This window comes from Salvelinus namaycush, chromosome 20 (genome assembly GCF_016432855.1).
Source record: "Salvelinus namaycush isolate Seneca chromosome 20, SaNama_1.0, whole genome shotgun sequence".
Lineage (NCBI taxonomy): Eukaryota > Metazoa > Chordata > Actinopteri > Salmoniformes > Salmonidae > Salvelinus > Salvelinus namaycush.
In genome coordinates, this window is record NC_052326.1 from 16503161 (window position 1) to 16520957 (window position 17797).

Genomic DNA, 17797 nt, shown 5'->3' on the forward strand with positions numbered 1-17797 from the left:
GATGGCGATGGCTGGGACGTGTGTAGACTACCTTCAGACGTGCACCCTGCGATTGCACTACGCTGAAGAGAAAGACAGGACGCCCAAAAGAGACATGGAGAAGAACAATAGAAAATAAGGTGGAGTTTGTTTTGACCTGGGGAACCCTCACCAAGAAGGCTGCAGACTGGAAGCAATGCACTCTCCTGTGGATGCCTTATGTGCCTCAATATTTAAATAAGTATGTGTATTTGTTGCATTTTTCATTAGCACACTTCACATGAAAAATAAATGATTGGAACTGGACACTGAAAAAAATACAGTACACTAAAAGCAGTCAAAAGCAGCCCTGTAATGTACTGAGAACCTGGTAGGCATTTAAAGGCATGGCTTTGGATATACCCAGTCTGAAAAGCTGGTATACTAGGGTTTGTTGTGTCAAGTAGATTCCAGGGGGATGTTTGTCTGTCTGTATGTGGGATGGCTCAAGTTAAATCATCTTCATAAGAATGGCTCTAAAGATTCCAGTATCCAGTCCATCCTCTTTGCATCATATGGCAGGGTTGTAGTCTTATATGGGCACGATTTTCCACAGCAATTATTGGTCAAGACACTTGGTCAAGCCTTATCCACTGAGTTTGTCCCTTTCCTGAATGATCTAGTGAACCAGTGATTTCCCCTGGTCCATTTCCATTCAGGGTGCTCTGTTATGGGTTTGGAGAGGGTGTTCAGGGGCAGCCCTGCCTTAGGCCCTCTGATATGTGGGCCCCCAGTTGGGTGGTCCAGGGAACCACCACACTCTGCATGGTGACCAGCAGCCGTCCCGTCCCTGCCTCCTCTGGACCCGCCAGCATGTACTCCACCCCTGGAAGAAGAGGGAGAGGGTTCAGCCTCAATCCTGTTAATTAGAACTTATATCAGAGTGAACAGAGTAGCTCCCAACCTTGTGGAAAAATAAGGACAATATTTAGAACATACTGAATATAGTAGCACACTACTCTGTTCTGTTTGGTGATGTATATGTTGGGCTACCTGGATTAAGGATGGGGCAGGTGCACCCCCGGATAGTCCAGGATATGGGGTAGAGACTGTGTGTGCCATGGGAGAGAGGCACCTGTCCTGACCGCAGGACCTTGCGAACTTTGACCTGTACTTCTGCGTGGCTCCCCTTGTCATGAGCAGACAACACACTGGCTTTGATCACTGCCACAGACACACATGGAGACATTCATCACTGAAAACAGTTACACCCAGCTAAATCAAAGAATTGTGGAATGTATGCCTAATGCAGCAAAAATCCTCACCGGAATTTAAACGCCATGTACTATATGCACTGCTTATATCACTTGACTAGACCAATGGTCAAGAGGCCATTACAGAGTGAGGCGAAAAATGAAAATACTGTAAGATGTCTAGTATGTGAGAGCCTTGGAAAATATTTTACCATAGGCATGTTTGGTCTTACAGAGATCCGAGACACTCCTCAACTTTCTTTCCTTACAGCTGCATTTCCCTGGAAGGAGCCATAGACAGACATTGTCAGCAGTACATGAATATGTTTACTCAAACCCATGACAGCAAGCTTTAAGTAGTGATGTGCATAACTCTAATGCTAGTGTGCATCATCATTCACCTGTGTAGTGCATGGCAGAGACTGCCAGTTCCTTTGACCACACTGCCTCACCCTCACTGGTCAAGGCATGGTCCATGTCAGGAATCTTGCCCCCCATTGGGACATTGAAAACCTGGTTATTTGCATAGCTGCTGATGTGACAACGAGAATACGGAGGTCAGATGAAACTGGTAATAGGAAAGAAAGCCACATAAGAAATGTTGGATTTAGTAGAGAAAAAAATGTCTTACCTGTCAAGGCAAAGCCCAGTGTGGGGGTCACAGTTTTGGGGACAAGCACAGGGTTTGCACCCCTCTTCCCCAAAGCCCCAGTACCCAGGGAGACAGTGGCTACAGCCTGTTCCCCCCACACCAGGTCTGCAGTGGCACTGTCCACTCCTCGGGTGGCACCATGGGCCCTCCTCCCCAGAGCTGGCTGGTAATGAGCCCAGTGGGTCACACCAACAACCTGTGAAAGAGAGAAAAAGACTTAAGACCACACACACACACACATATTTCTCCCTCGTCTCGCTCTACTGTGACAAATCCATACCATTAGAGGGAGACAGATGTTTTAATATACACCCATGCCTGCAATTTCAAGTACTGTTATACATGATGTATAACTGGAATTCACCGACATGTGGGACAACAATTAATGTACAACAGATGAAATGTAGCATTCACACGTTATTCTATATTTCTTTCACTTGTCCATAGGTTGTACCGACTTACGTGTGCAGATGTGGGAGGAGCCAAGGGGCATGGCCGGGTGGCGGTGGTAACCGTGGCGACAGCGCTGGCACCTGCGCCCTGCTGTGTTGTGTCGGCATTCGTCACAGACGCCCCCACTGGTGGCGCCTGAGGACAGCCACACCCTCTGGGAGAAGTGACAGCTCGTCGCGTGGCCGTAACACTCACACTCTGGAGCACAGGGAGACAACGATGGGATGGGAGAGAGGACGGAGGGGTTAGTCAACTGGAAGGATAGATTATGAGATGACACCCAACGGTAGGTTTGCCAACACTCCCGGTTTGGCTTGGAGTCTTGACCTCCCTGCAAGCAAAACTTTTCCAGGAGATTTTATTCATGTTTGAATGAAACGTAATAACTGACATATAAACAGTGTTGAAGTATTTCTATGATCTCTCAACATGAGCTTGATTTGAGTTGGCAACCCAACACTGCCTGGCCATTGACCCATCTTAGTAGGGCACTCACTGTGGCACGGGTGTGGCTCCCCACTGCTGCCGTTGGCTGCCCTCCAGGGACGGTCGTTGTATAGAGGGGCACACCTCTCACAGTGTTCTCCTGCTGTGTGGTGAGTGCACACACACCTGCCAGGCACCTGCAACAAAACAGGGCTATTTAACACAAAGGACAAGCTTAGATAATGAAGCATTTTTAACACACACACACACAGGCTGAGCAGGCCACACTCACCATGTCCTTCAGTTTGTCCTGTTCACCACTGTGTAAACAGTGTTCTGAATGGCCATGACAGAGACAGGTCCCTCGAGCCAGGAGAGTGTAAATGGCAAAGGGAGCTGAGGCAGGGGGCTCTGAGCTGGGCTGGGGGGAAGGGAGGATGGGGAGATTCAGGTCCGTAGGAGGGTAGGAGAGTCCAATGGAGGAAGAAGAGGTGGAAGGTGCGACAGATAATGGGCAGGTCTGGGCCTTGAGAAGTCTGAGGCGGAGGTTGGTGAGGGTCAGCTGGGAAAGGCCCTCTGGACTGTAGGGGTCAACTAATCCACCAGGGCTCAGAATCCGGAATATTACCTTTTGAGAAAGATAAGGGTCTACTGTATACTGTTTGTCTACTGTGCTTCTAAAATTGTGTCTTACACCACAAAAGAAATGAGACATTCTGTCGCCTTACCTCTCCCCTGCTGCACGGCTTGGCACTGGAGTACCGGGACGTACACAGCGAGCCAGGCTGACCGGTGTCATCAGGAAGACCAAACGCAAGACTGCAGTTCTGTGCAAACAGCTTGAGCGTCTCCCACGTCCGACCAAAGTCCTGCGAGCGCTCCATGGCCATGGCAGCGGGCCTGGGTGAGTGGAACAGCAGCACCACGTGGGTCAGACAGAAACGAGTCTCCAGGTCCAGACGGACCTCCTCCTCCTGGTCAGTGCCCATGCCCGAGGCCCACCAGGTGGCTGGGTGCTGGAAGGGATCATCCACCATGTTGGCAGGCGGGTGAAGGTCAACTGGACAGGGGTGGAGGGGAGTGGGGCATGGGGAGTGTTGGGACCCATTCCCACAGCAGCCTGAGAGGGATGTGAGGGTCCTGCCACTGGCCAGGTTGCCCACGGGAGGACTGCAGGCATGGTCTACACACCTGGAGGCTGAAGATGGGGTGGATGGAGAGAAATTTAAAATAAGAGATCTGTGTCAATGCACTCAGAGTGTCCAGCAGGAAAGGAGGCAATGTACAAGAGGTGCATCTCAGGTTGCGTCATCCACGGTAACCCAATAATATCAGAGTAAATCAGGTGACAGCAGATTGATGAGTGCGGCATTTTCTGAACAACACCCACAACAACACATAACCCCTCACATAATTTTGCCCCAAAACAATGAAAACTTCTCTCACCCAGTGGCATATGGGCTATTAAGGTGAGCGCAGATGCCGCCCCATGATAATCGGCCCACTTTGCCAAACTCTGGTGCGCACAATATATAGCTCGTCTTTGCTCAGCGTGCCTCTCCATGGTGCTGCTGGAGAGACGCAGCACTGTGGCGCTCCACCAATGCTTTGTCAACGTCATCGAACATAAATCATATAGCCTATACAATAGAAAGAGTATATAGTCTCTTTGGGCTTTTCTGTAGACTACAGGGCGACCAGATTTATGACAATGTCATGAAACAGACACTTTTTACATAATGCGTGTTTTCGATCAAATAGCCTAAATGGCGCACCATTAAATAAAAATACGCTTCGATGTGAATATGAATTAACATGTTAACAGACACACCATATTCTAAAAACATGACAGGTCAAAGTAAAATGGACAATAGCCAATTGAATGTAATTATGCTACTCAAGACTATCATAGAGTTTGCGCAGTGGGTTAAATTGTCATGAGAATTAGCAATTTCAAGTTTAGGCCTATTCGTCATTTTATGAGCTGTTGATTGCTAAGAATAAAATATGAACAGCATTTTACAAGATAATGCCATGCCTGAAAACCTGGGTAGCTAACATACTTAGTTTCATGTTTGGGGAAGCTTACATTTGATCCTACCATTTATACCGATCTGCGTGCCAGTTAGAATGTTCATATGCGCATTTCAATAATAACGTTTAGTTTCTCAAAATCATTGTCACGTGGTTATTAATACAAATCTGAATTAAAATGATAAATATATCAAGTTGAAATTAAACGAATGCAAGAGCACCAGCCTCGGACATATAGACGCACTGATGCAGTGCTCTCTGCCATATGGACTGATACACTGTGGGCCATTGGTGGCTAAAGAAATGAGCGCATGGAACTCAGAGATAGCTTAGGCCAATTCAGTAAGCCTATAACCTATAAGTAAGCCATTGTCAACTAAGTAAAAATATATAAAGCCGACAAATAAAAACAGAAAATATCCTGATGAAAATGCAGGTTCTTGCAATCGTATTTATCCCTCTACTTCGCCCCTCTGCCTTCCTTTCTATTTGTCTTGACTTTAACTATCTAGTGAATTGCAACCTTGTACCAAATCAATCAACTGGGTCAGGCCGGAAGCTGTAGCTATAGCAAACTTGCAACATTGTAGCCTATTCCGGGGCCTCAGTTTCCAGTGCACGTGAGTTCTAGACAGACAGCTGTTTTTCTGCGTGAGGGAAAACTGTTCTGGTATTTTTGGGCGCTTCGCCTATGGCAGCATATCAGCAAGGATCGGGCCAGGGTGATAGGCTTCCAGTTATCGATAAAATGTGCCATTCATAACTGTAAAGAGAACAGGGCAGATTACGGAACCTTCAGCTGGTGGCACAGCACTGTGTGCCCAATTCATCCCACAATGGAATGTATTATGATACATTCCTATCCACTGCGTCGTCACCATAATAGCGCCGAATATAGGTGTAGCCAACATAAGCATTAGGCCTATATTATGGGAAAAATCGAATCTAAAATGGGGAAATACCATAGGCCTATTATGATATTATTCATAAGAGTCAAAATAGCCTATGTATGGTGATCTTGAATTCCAGATATAGCCTATAAAATGGCTAGTTGGCTGATAGCCTATTGCTGCATCCCGTTATATCAAATTAATATCAAGATGATGGCCACTCACCTGTCCCGCTTTGCATGAGCGCTAAAATTAAAGCGCAGTTAATCGCCAGCATCTCAAATCGAAGACGACCTGTAAGTGGTTTCACAGGCTCAGAATCCCGCTGGATGAGTTATCACCAATCCAATGACAAGAAAACTGCACAGTCAAATAGTCGAATTATTCTCGCCGGTAGTGCAGATGCGCTTCAGCATCACATGTTTTTGTTTATACCAAAAATGAGCGCATTCCAATGAGAACATCAAAATTGCGCATACCTGCCCAAATCCCTGTTATTTGAAATCCTATCGAGGCGCAGTTCGAGTCATCCGAATGTTTTGTTTGACATCTTGTCATTAATAATGATGGGGGAAATGATTGTATTCGCATTCAGAGAATTAACAATTATCATTAATCAATGACGAAGTGTTCCGTGCGCGGTTGGTCCTTGTCGCACAGATCTCACCTAGGGACAAGTCAGGCATGCCCTCATGTCAACAACGATACCAGCTCATGTTTCCTCGCACAAGACATTGTCATGTTATTGCTACACCTCTACACTCTATGCAGGACCCTATGTGTGTAGCCTATGCCGAAGCCACCTACGGTCAAGTGTTGTCTTGAGTGAGAGTTTAAATGGGCTCACACACGCCCTGAGATTGGTAAGCATTTACCCATGACCGTTCTCATAGCAGCCGGATATTATGCTGGCAGCACGATCGAGGATTTATTTGTATTTTTTCATAGTAAGAGTCCCCTGCAAAGACATGCTAAACTTTGTGAATATTTTTAACATTAGTGCAGCACAATTGTTTTTCACAGCATGCTAACAACTTTAAAAAATGAATGGATAATTTGACATTTTATTTTTAATATTGTATTTTTCGTACAATTTATATTGAAAGTTTACACAAATACTGAAATGTTGAAAGCTATTGTGTAGGTCAAATACAAAATATATGTTATTGGAATTACTCAATAGAGTCTGCAAAACTTAAATTGGTCTCTTGTGCTTAGTAATGCTTTTAATACAAAGTGCTAGTGACCCCTTACTCCACACACTCCGTTCACTGCAATGCAATACACTGTACATGGGATACATATTGGCTTGCAGAGAGAATGTTTTTAGCTGTCTCGGCTAAAGTGGGGTGGATCATACTCAGTAGGTTCTCTACTAACCAAATATGGTTCGTTTTTGAGTGGGACTGTGTAGTACACATCCAGCAGCACTTGTCAGTTAGTAGTTTAACCGATAAGGAACATGTACACACTAAATTATTGTGAAGATGACTCCAAAACACAGATGTAGAACCACTGATAAGCAAGGAAACACTTGAGTCAAATGATTCTGAGGATGAAGTAGATAAACAGCCAATGATCCAAATAAGCAAGGACACACTCCCGTGTGTTTTTGTCAGCTTAAGCAGCTATTGATGAATTTAGGCGAGAAACTCCAAGTCAGTGTTTACACTGACCCTTTATGAATGGGAAAAGGTCCATTCACAAGGAGGTGTCAGGAATCTTCAAGCATATAGCTGGAAGGGCTTATTTGCAGCAAAAGTAAAGGAATCAAATCCCTATTGTGCAATTCTTTCTAGGAATCATCACTTTTCCATATGTAAAGAAAGGCAGTGAAAACAGGACAGACTACACAAACCATTGGTTCAAAACAGCAATATGTGTGAAATTATAGAATCTTTGTCAATGAAATGCTACCTGCACATTTTTTTTTGCCAATGATCTCCTCCACATTCAATGTTTATGCTCTCCAAATTGCAGTCAGTGCAAGGAAGCAATGTATAGCCGGGGGTACAAAAATGAATAGTTGTACCAAGTCATATTTCAGACAGGTAGCAAAGTTCTCTCTACAAGATAATATGTATCCCATGTTCAGTCTATTACAGTGCATTGTATTGGGAGATATGGAAGAGGCAGAGTAAAAAGCCTTCCGCAGGCCTTGCGACACAGTCCTCCTCCAAAACGAACCATATATGGTTAGTAAAGACTCTAATGCGTATTTTCCACCCCACTTTAATTGAGACATGTAGAACAGTTCTCTCTACAAGTCAATATATATCCCATGTACAATCTATTACAGTTTATTGCATTGGGGCTATGGGGGGAGTGGAGAACAAAGTGCTGCTGAATATGCATTACATAGTCCCCCTCCAAAACAAAACATGTTTGGTTAGTATAGACCCTACTGAGTATTTCCCGCCCCACCTTAGCTGAGACGGGTAGAAAAGTTTCTCTCTACAGCCCAATATTCTCGGCATACCAGTGTAAACATAGCATTCTATTATTGGTCTTAATTTGAGTTTTTTAACCATGTTTTTTATTTGTGTTCATAAAAAAACGTATTGCTTTTTATTGTTGGCACAATTAAAGTGGTCATTGATTAAAATGATTTTGAATGAGTTATCCAGATTGCAATGTTTTGAAATGCGGGCATTTATTTTGAAGGTTTCCTCATTACCATAGGAATATGACATCATAATTTGTGCTGCTGGCAGAATAATCGTAATTTACCCAACCCCTTACCCAACCCCTTTCACACACATGTAGTGACCCTGTTCTCTTCATCCAACAGAACATGACAACCTGGATTCAGGGTTTGATGTAACACAGATGTAAATCTGTTTCCCTCCATTTAGTATGCTATGTTACGTTTCATATTGTATTAATTTGTGGATGTCCATCTTCCTTTCGCATGATATGTTATGAATTGCAATTCGTACAATACGTTACGAATTGCAATTCGTACAATATGTTATGAATTTGCAAAGCTTATGATATGTTACGAATTCCCATTTGTTGTGGCTAATGTTAGCTAGATGGCTAACGTTATCTAGGCTAGGGGTTAAGGTTAGGGTTTAGTTAGTGTTAAGATCAGGGTTAATTAGGGAAAGGTTAGCTAACATGCTAAGTCATTGCAAAGTAGCTAAAAAGTTGTAAGTAGTTGCAAAAATGCTAAAGTTGTCTGTGATGAGATTCGAACAAGCAACCTTTGGATTCCTAGACGTTTGCGTTATACGCCCACCCATCCACCTTGACCATCCACCCTACATTTGCTTTTGCCTTAAGTAACCTTCTGTCTCATGTAACTATACCAAACGTACCATATAATACTAATTAGTGTCTCAAATGTATGTTTACAATGTTACGTCTAGTCTGTGAGACCAGGCTGTGCAATAACATTTTAAAATCGACCAAAATTGCCCTGCATGGGATAGGCTTTTTTTTCCGTCTGGCGGCACACAGACTGAATTCCAGACTCATCCACGAGGATTCCGTAAATGAGCGTGAGTAGAGTGTGTGAGGTTGGCTTATTTGCAAGGGCTCATGAACATGGTTAATGTGAACCAGCCGCAGAGCGCATACCAGCTAGCAGCCTTACAGCACACAAACCAGGGCCTCCTTAATGGCAGGGAAGGAAATTAGTTTATCTACTTTTTCCTCCTGTTTTTTTCAGCCACAGTAATTCCTTATTACAGTTCTCTTTGATGCCCAGTTTGAAGAAACCTGAACCGCTGGCGAAAATAACCCAAGGGCACTCAATTCTTATGGCTTGATAGCTCATTGTCACACTATGATATGCTGCACCATTCTGTGAGCAGAACAAACCCCGATTACTCAGTGGCATGCGACGCGTACAAGGCAAGCAGGTACATACTCCGCAAAACATTAGGGTTTGACAACTCAGACTCGCAACACATGTGGGAAGGACTTCAGACTATCACAGACAACAAAGGCACATCCAGCTCTGTGATGGCCACTGAAACCTCCCTCCCAGATGAGCTTAACATATTCTATGCTTGCTCCGAGGCAGACAATACAGAGCCATCCCAGAAGTTTCTCGCTGCTCCGGACGACCAGGTGCTTTCGCTCTCCGAGGCTGACATGAGGAAAACCCTCAAAAGAGTGAATACTCACAAAGGCGCCATCCCAGATGGCATCCCTGTCCGTGTCATCAGAGCATATGCTGACCAGCTGGTGGGCGTCTTCTCAGATATCTTCAACCTGTCCCTGTCCAAGGGTTTGTCCCCACTTGTTTCAAGGAGACCACCATCGTCAAAGTGCCCAAGAAAAACCAGGTGACATGCCCAAATGACTATTGCCCCGTCGCGCTCACCACAGACATCATGAAGTGCTTCGAGAGGCTGGTGGTGGCACACATCAAGGCCAGTATGCCAGGCACACAGGACCTTCTCGAATTTTCCTACCGCTCCAACATATCCACGGAAGATACCATTTCCATCGCTATTCACACTCCCACCCATCCAGGAAATGTACTCAAAACAGTGCCTGAGGAAGGCCCGCAGCATCAAGACCCCACACACCCCAGCCACGAGCCGTTCACTCCCTTACCGTCGGGCAGACAGTATCGGAGCATGAGGTCTGATACCAACAGACTCAGGAACAGTTTCTATGTACAAGCCATTAGACTGCTTCAGACTTGAACTGGACTGACCACCTGCTCTGAGTCTCTTCTCCTTAGCACACATGCACTCACTCACATACACCCACACAGACATTCACTCGTCCACACACACACAGACATTCACTCGTCCACACACACACACACACACACACACACACACACACACACACACACACACACACACACACACACACACACACACACACACACACACACACACACACACACAACATACATTCATGCTACACACATCACAACTGTTGCTACCAGACTTATTATTATTGCTAAATACTGCACAATTTAAACACCCCTTCCCCAAAACATGTGTAAATATTGGACTATAAGTTGTCCCTTTCTGTATCATACTTATGCTTAAATGTTTATTCTATTCCACTGAGCCATTAACTTTATGTTCGTATTCAATATTTAATTATTTCTTAAGCATTTCATTAGACGGTGTGTACAGTATGTGTCCTGTACATACGACTAATAAAACGTATATATATATGAACCAGACAAGTTTGAGGGATGGGCTTGATAGCCTACTACAATAACTTATCTAGACTTTATGCATGGTTGAATATATTCTCTATCCACTCTACCACATGCTTCTCTGACTTTGTATTAGCCTAATACCCTGACTACACCGCTCGCATCGCGTTGTAAAATAAATGTAGGAATATATGTTATTCAATTATTGCACCCACACTGCTCGCGCGCGCCAACAAGCATCTGCGTTGCCAAGGGCTAAAATAGAAGTCATTCCTATTTCTGATGCAGATTGCGCTGCAAGTCCTGCCTCTCCCATCTCCTCATTGGTTTATAGAAGCAGGTACCCACGTGCCATCTCCTCATTGGTTATACCCACGTGGGTGATTGAAAGACAAACTGTTTTGCCGGTTGTCGTGGTAATACTATGAAAGTTTAGATGCCAATCACCATGTAAGTTCAAAGATGAAAAAGCCTGGGAGGAGAGATGACTAGAAACGATTCGGTTGACCGTTTTATGTGTGGATTAATTGTCGGAGTAGAGGACCTTGTGCATTTCAGTTAAAATAACAACTCAATGTTTATATCCCAGGACAAATTAGCTAGCAACAGCAAGCTAGCTAAATAGGACAAATTAGCTAGCAAGTGCACCTTGTGCTGGGGGACAATAAAAGGCCACTCTTAAATGTGCAGAACACAATGCACACAGATGTCTTAAGTTTTGAGGGAGCGTGCAATTGGCATGCTGGCGGCAGGAATGTCCACCAGAGCTGTTGCCAGAAAATGCAATGTTAATTTCTCTACCATAACATAAGTCGCCCCAATGTCGTTTGAGAGAATTTGGCAGTACGTCCATACATAGGGCCTAATGAATTTATTTCAATTGACTGATTTTCTTATATGAACTCTAACTCAGTAAAATCATAAAAATTGTTGCATGTTGCATTTTATATTTTTGTTAAGTATACACAATTCCCTTTAAACCACATGCATGTGAGGAAATGAACAGTCCACTGCTGAACTTATTGATACGTTCCTAGCTCCTGGCACTGTGGCACACACGCTCAGTACTGTAAATCAAACAAACATAATGTCTCCAGGTGTATGGCTCATTGTAGAAGTTGAATAGACCCACAACATTGGAATTGATTCCTCTAAATGCCTTTAATACCATACAAACTATGTACGGACCAGACTGATGGCATTTCCAGGCAGTGAACACAAATGGGAACCAACATGGCATAATAAGGACATTTATATTAAACAGAATGGCTGTGCATGAAGGCCTCTATAATTTTCAATATCTGACATATCATTGAGTTATGTAATTCAGACATAATTGGAGAGCAATCAAGTAATAAAATGGCACGCAAGTCTTTATGTGGCAGCTGTGGACAAAGTGGTTGTGCAGTAGGTTCATTATGAGTTTGAGTTTTCAAACGCAGCTCATTTCCCCCAACTTATTTATTCCAAGTACCCATCCAATACATTTCTCAGTGGTTACCATCTAACTATATCTCACCATTTCAAATATTTGTTTTCAGTTTGTGTTCTCTTCATCTACCCAACTTGTAATATCTCACTTCATTCTCATCCTCCTCCACTCTAATACCCACTATAGAGTTTGGCAGCCCGCCAGGCAGCAAAAAGCGTATTTCTCTCCATCCTCAACATCTCATTGTTTCTCCTTTGTTCCCTCTCCAAAGCTGCAGTGTGTGTCAAAAATGTCTTTATGAGAGATTGTGTTAATCCTGTTTATGAGGAATTAGCTGTTAGCTGGTAATGTTAGTGACATACAGATGTAGAATCGGGATGACTGTCATCTTTTTGACAGACTATTAGAATGGCTTATGTTGTAAAAAAATTAAATAAAAAGAGATTCAGATTCTCTCACAGAGTGTAAGATTGTGTGTGTGTGTGTGTGTGTGTGTGTGATCTTTAATAGTTTTTTTGTGCGCAAATTTGATGATTTGTGTTATGTTCACATATCCTCTAATCATTTCCATATTTATATTTTCTTACGTACTGAGTAAGTTTGGTGGCAATTCTTTAACAGAACCAAGATTCAGATCAAGTAATTGAATGAGAATGGAGAGTGGATGCATTGCAAATGGAATTGATGGTGTTGCGATGATGTTACTGCAATGTTAACAAACATTTTGACACCAGTCATATTTTGGGATGTGTTTTGCATGGCAAATGTGGATGGTTTATTAATTACTTCAGAATTCTGCTAGTTTTGTTGTAAATCCAATGATGGTTTGGATCTCAGAATGGTGTTGTATTTATGTTAATTTCAGCTCACAGAGGTGACAGCTGAGAGAGTTTAACTGGATGGGAGGGAGAGCTATAAACTATGTTTAAAGCTGCACGTATAGCCATCTATATTTGGCTGCTCATTTAAGCTTGAAATGCAGAACACATTGAAATGTTAATTGACTTGTCAGTAATTTACTATGAAAAAGGAGACTAGTGTGGTGCCAGCACACAGGCAATAAAACTGTTGTTTACAATGTGAAAAGATAGAGAAAGCAAAAAATAAAATTCACCGGCAAACACAGCATTCTGACAGCAGTCAACGGGGAAATGGTACATGGAGTAGATGCTCTTTTGTCCCTTTTGTTCCTGGGATACATTTTGTTCTATGTCTCTCAGTTCATCACATCCCCCAGCTATGAGGAGTCAAATACCAGCCAGGCAGGGTCCCAGAGGTCAGCTACCTGACCAATGCCCCTACCTCTAATTGCTGCTCATTCTCTTATTTGGAGACTGGGGTCACCAACGCAGGGTCAGAGAATCAGAGATCTCCCTGCCCCTATAATCATCAATGTTTGTGCAGGCAGGTCATACATTCATGTGTCGGGGGAGTGGGTGTCAGTCTCCATCTCGCTTTCTGTCTCCTCATTTGTCTCTTTCTAAGGATCAATTTCTCTGATGTTTTCTTTACCTGTCCTGTCAGTGGCACTATCAAAGACTTTATTTTTTTGTCTGTCCCCCTTGTTTGTACATTCATTCATCTATTACTCAACAGTCGGTCTTTGTTACTGCATTTCCCTATACTATATTCAGTATAAAGATAAGAGGGGAAATGGCTCTGTCTGTTCACTCTGTGCCCATTTTTTCATCTCTACTGTACAACACATCTCACTGCACCTATCTGGTGTACGCTACAAAAACATCTTATTTATTATTATTTTTACTGTTGACTATCCATAGAGTAAAATGTGGTAAGGCCTATAGGCTTGAGCTGACTGGGTGGGTGGCCACATAATGTCTCCTGGCCTAACGGAGACATGTGAAGACCATGGTTTTTGTGGGCTGTGCTCGGGTGAGCACTGAGGTCAGAGTTCAATCATCCTGTTGAAATGTTTTAGTTCTGTGTGGGTATGGGTAACCTTCGAAACATAGTAGATATGTGCTGCAGAGGGTCATAACACAGAGTTTTCAAACCAGCAACGTGTTGCGAAGCAGACTCAACACACCAGACCGGATTTGGGGGTTGAGCAAGTCAATGGGAAAAGTAAAAAGTTCATCCTTAGTTGTTAATTTTCTCAAATTCTAAAGGCAAAACCAAGATTCCAGTGAATGTCTCAAGTAACTGAAGATTCATAAATAATATTTCCAAGTGTTCTCACGACATTTCCATATAAACCTTTGAAATGTCTGATAAATGCAATTAAAAACAGCAATAATGACATTAACTGCTAAGAATGTGACAGTAGGGTGACTCCCCTGGCAGGTCACAAACCCAGGTCACCAGCACCAATGACAAAGTCTCTAAACACGTTCCCAATAAGGGGTGTCTCTGGGGGCATATGCTTACTGGGCGAGTATAGTTAGGCCCTGTCTAGAAGCAACCATAACCCCTCCTCCCTAGGCACTTGTGTAAATCTGAAACAACTTGATAGGTGTAAGCAATAGGGTGAATGAACTTAAATAAGTACATCTCAGCTCTGTTAAAAGTATGTTCTAAGAAAATAATTAATTGATCACAGTGATTCAGGAATACCATTACAGCAGGTTAATACAGTGGCTTGCGAAAGTATTCACCCCTTTGGCATTTTTCCTATTTTGTTGCCTTACAACCTGGAATTAAAATAGATTTTTTGGAGGGTTTGTATCATTTGATTTACACAACATGCCTACCACTTTGAAGAAGAAATAAGACAAAAAAAAACCAGAAAACTTGAGCGTACATAACTATTCACCCTCCCAAAGTCGATACTTTGTAGAGCCACCTTTTGCAGCAATTACAGCTGCAAGTCTCTTGGGGTATGTCTCTATAAGCATGGCACAGCTAGCCACTGGGATTTTTGCCCATTCTTCAAGGCAAAACTGCTCCAGTTTCTCCAAGTTGGATGGGTTCCGCTGGTATACAGCAATCTTTAAGTCATACCACATATTCTCAATTGGATTGAGGTCTGGGCTTTGACAAGGCCATTCCAAGACTTTTAAAACTTTCCCCTTAAACCACTCAAGTGTTTCTTTAGCAGTATGCTTAGGGTCATTGTCCTGCTGGAAGGTGAACCTCCATTCCAGTCTCAAATCTCTGGAAGACTGAAACAGGTTTCCCTCAAGAATTTCCCTATATTTAGCACAATCCATCATTCCTTCAAATCTGACCAGTTTCCCAGTCCCTGCCGATGAAAAATGGATGGTATTCTTGGGGTGATGAGAGGTGTTGGGTTTGTGCCAGACATAGTGTTTTCCTTGATAGCCATAAAGCTCAATTTTTAGTCTCATTTGACCAAAGTACCTTCTTCCAAATGTTTGGGGAGTCTCCCACATGCCTTTTGGCAAACACCAAACGCGTTTGCTTATTTTTTTCTTTAAGAAATTGCTTTTTTCTGGCCACTCTTCCATAAAGCCCAGCTCTGTATGACTTAAAGTGGTCCTATGGACAAATACTCCAATCTCCGCTGTGGAGCTTTGCAGCTCCTTCAGGGTTATCTTTGGTCTCTTTGTTGCCTCTCTGATTAATGCCCTCCTTGCCTGGTCCGTGAGTTTTGGTGGGTGGCCCTCTCTTGGCAGATTTGTTGTGGTGCCATATTCTTTCAATTTTTTAATAATGGATTTAATGGTGCTCCGTGGGATGTTCAAAGTTTCTGATATTTATTTGTAATCCAACCCTGATCTGTACTTATCCACAACTTTGTCCCTGACCTGTTTGGAGAGCTCCTTGGTCTTCATAGTTCCGCTTGCTTAGTGGTGTTGCAGACTCTGGGGCCTTTCAGAACAGGTGTATATATACTGAGATCATGTGACACTTAGATTGCACACAGGTGGACTTTATTTAACTAATTATGTGACTTCTGAAGGTAATTGGTTGCATCAGATCTTATTTAAGGGCTTCATAGCAAAGGAGGTGAATACATATGAGAACCCACCACTTTTCAGTTTTTTTCATTTCACTTCACCAATTTGGACTATTTTGTTCATTACATGAAATCCAAATAAAAATCTATTTAAATTACAGGTTGTAATACAACAAAATAGGTAAAACGCCAAGGTGGGTAAGTACTTTCTCAAGGCACTGTATGTCCCACCAACTTTACACAACTATACAGAAAGACCTTCAATTGCTGAAATAAAATCAATGATAAGTAAATCAAATCAATGATGAGAGAATAGTCAGAGTAACTGATACCTAACACAGACATGGTGGCATAGCTGGAGAATCAGAGTATCTTGAACCAAGCAGTTGTGAGTTCAAATCCCAGAAGAGGACATAATAATTACTCTATAAGTTAAAATGCACAATGTAATCATGTGTCAAGTATGTCAATTGAAAACACAATGTTAAAAGCACTGTGTGTGAGTAAATTTTCTTGCAATTTTCACATGAAATGTGTCTAGAACATTATCTTATGTTCTAAGTACATGGAAACCATGTTCTGTGTATGTTTGGTGGGACATTGATGGAATATTCTCCTAGCTTTCAGAAAACTGGACACAGGAATGTTATTGCAACATTATCATGAGACGTGTCTAGAACATTAATATCTTATATTCTGAGAACATGCCAACCATGTTCTATTTTACATTAAGGAATTGTCTCTTGGAAACATTCCTTGCACAACATGGGAACATTCCTATGAAAACGTTAGTTAATGGCCTAATGATACTCTTAAGGGAACTGTCTCGAAGGTTGTGGCAACATTTCAAATCAAATTTTATTTGTCACATACACATGGTTAGCAGATGTTAATGCGAGTGTAGCGAAATGCTTGTGCTTCTAGTTCCGACCATGCAGTAATATCTAACAAGTAATCTAACAATTTCACAACAACTACCTTATACACACAAGTGTAAAGGAATGAATAAGAATATGTAAAAAAAAATATATGGATGAGTGATGGCCGAACGGCATAGGCAAGATGCAGTAGATGGTATAGAGTACAGTATATACATATGAGATGAGTAGTGTAGGGTATGTAAACATTATATAAAGTGGCAGCATTTGTTGTTAGCTGGGTTTCATTTGATGGCCTGTACATTACTGTTTCTGCGCATGAGCTATGCTAGCTAACGTTTCCATGGCATCGCCTACAACTACAAGTGTGATCAGGGATTTCTATTGGAGAAGCAGTTTTGGCATATCTTCATACTATATTGTCTTTGGTCTTAGAGTCATATTTTCTTGGGGTGTCAATACAGTTCTATCTGGGGTGTCACTAAGAGCCTAGGTCGGTCAAAAAGGTTCATGTGCATTCATTATCATCTAGCTTATGATACTTTAAACACTGCACTATAGTGAAACCCTACACCCTGAACCAGTGGACGTCAGGGCAGGCAGGGAGGTAGTTCACTGAGGTGGGCTTTACCAACAACTAGAGATAGGGTTTCTCTGCATATCTAACCCTAACATAGTGTCAGTCGGGCCTGGTTTGAAGTAGATTTGTTAAGTTTGGTTTCATTTCCAAAGTTCTAGTTCAGGTCCAATAAAAGAGGGAATTGTCATTCTTACCCATTGGGCACAGATGTCAGTTCAACGTCTATT

At 42.7% G+C, this 17797-nt stretch overlaps 1 protein-coding gene across 1 annotated transcript; it reads right to left on the reverse strand.

Annotated features, from left to right (window-relative positions):
- Positions 1-707: 707 nt before the first annotated feature.
- On the reverse strand, positions 708-5907 carry LOC120065609 (netrin-4-like). The gene is made up of 10 exons (XM_039016667.1): positions 5892-5907; positions 3471-3940; positions 3029-3370; positions 2813-2939; positions 2326-2514; positions 1843-2059; positions 1613-1740; positions 1424-1492; positions 1012-1182; positions 708-844 (listed from the first exon to the last, which is right to left on the reverse strand). Exons 1-10 carry the CDS (start codon positions 5905-5907, stop codon positions 708-710), a joined length of 1866 nt encoding a protein of 621 aa, XP_038872595.1.
- Between the last annotated feature and the right edge of the window lie 11890 nt (positions 5908-17797).

Coding starts and splice junctions, on each gene's coding strand:
- LOC120065609 (XM_039016667.1), bottom strand. Junction 3,371..3,470: donor AGCCGTGCAGCAGGGGAGAG/GTAAGGCGACAG, acceptor CTTTCTCAAAAG/GTAATATTCCGGATTCTGAG. Junction 845..1,011: donor CTGCCCCATCCTTAATCCAG/GTAGCCCAACAT, acceptor CTCTTCTTCCAG/GGGTGGAGTACATGCTGGCG.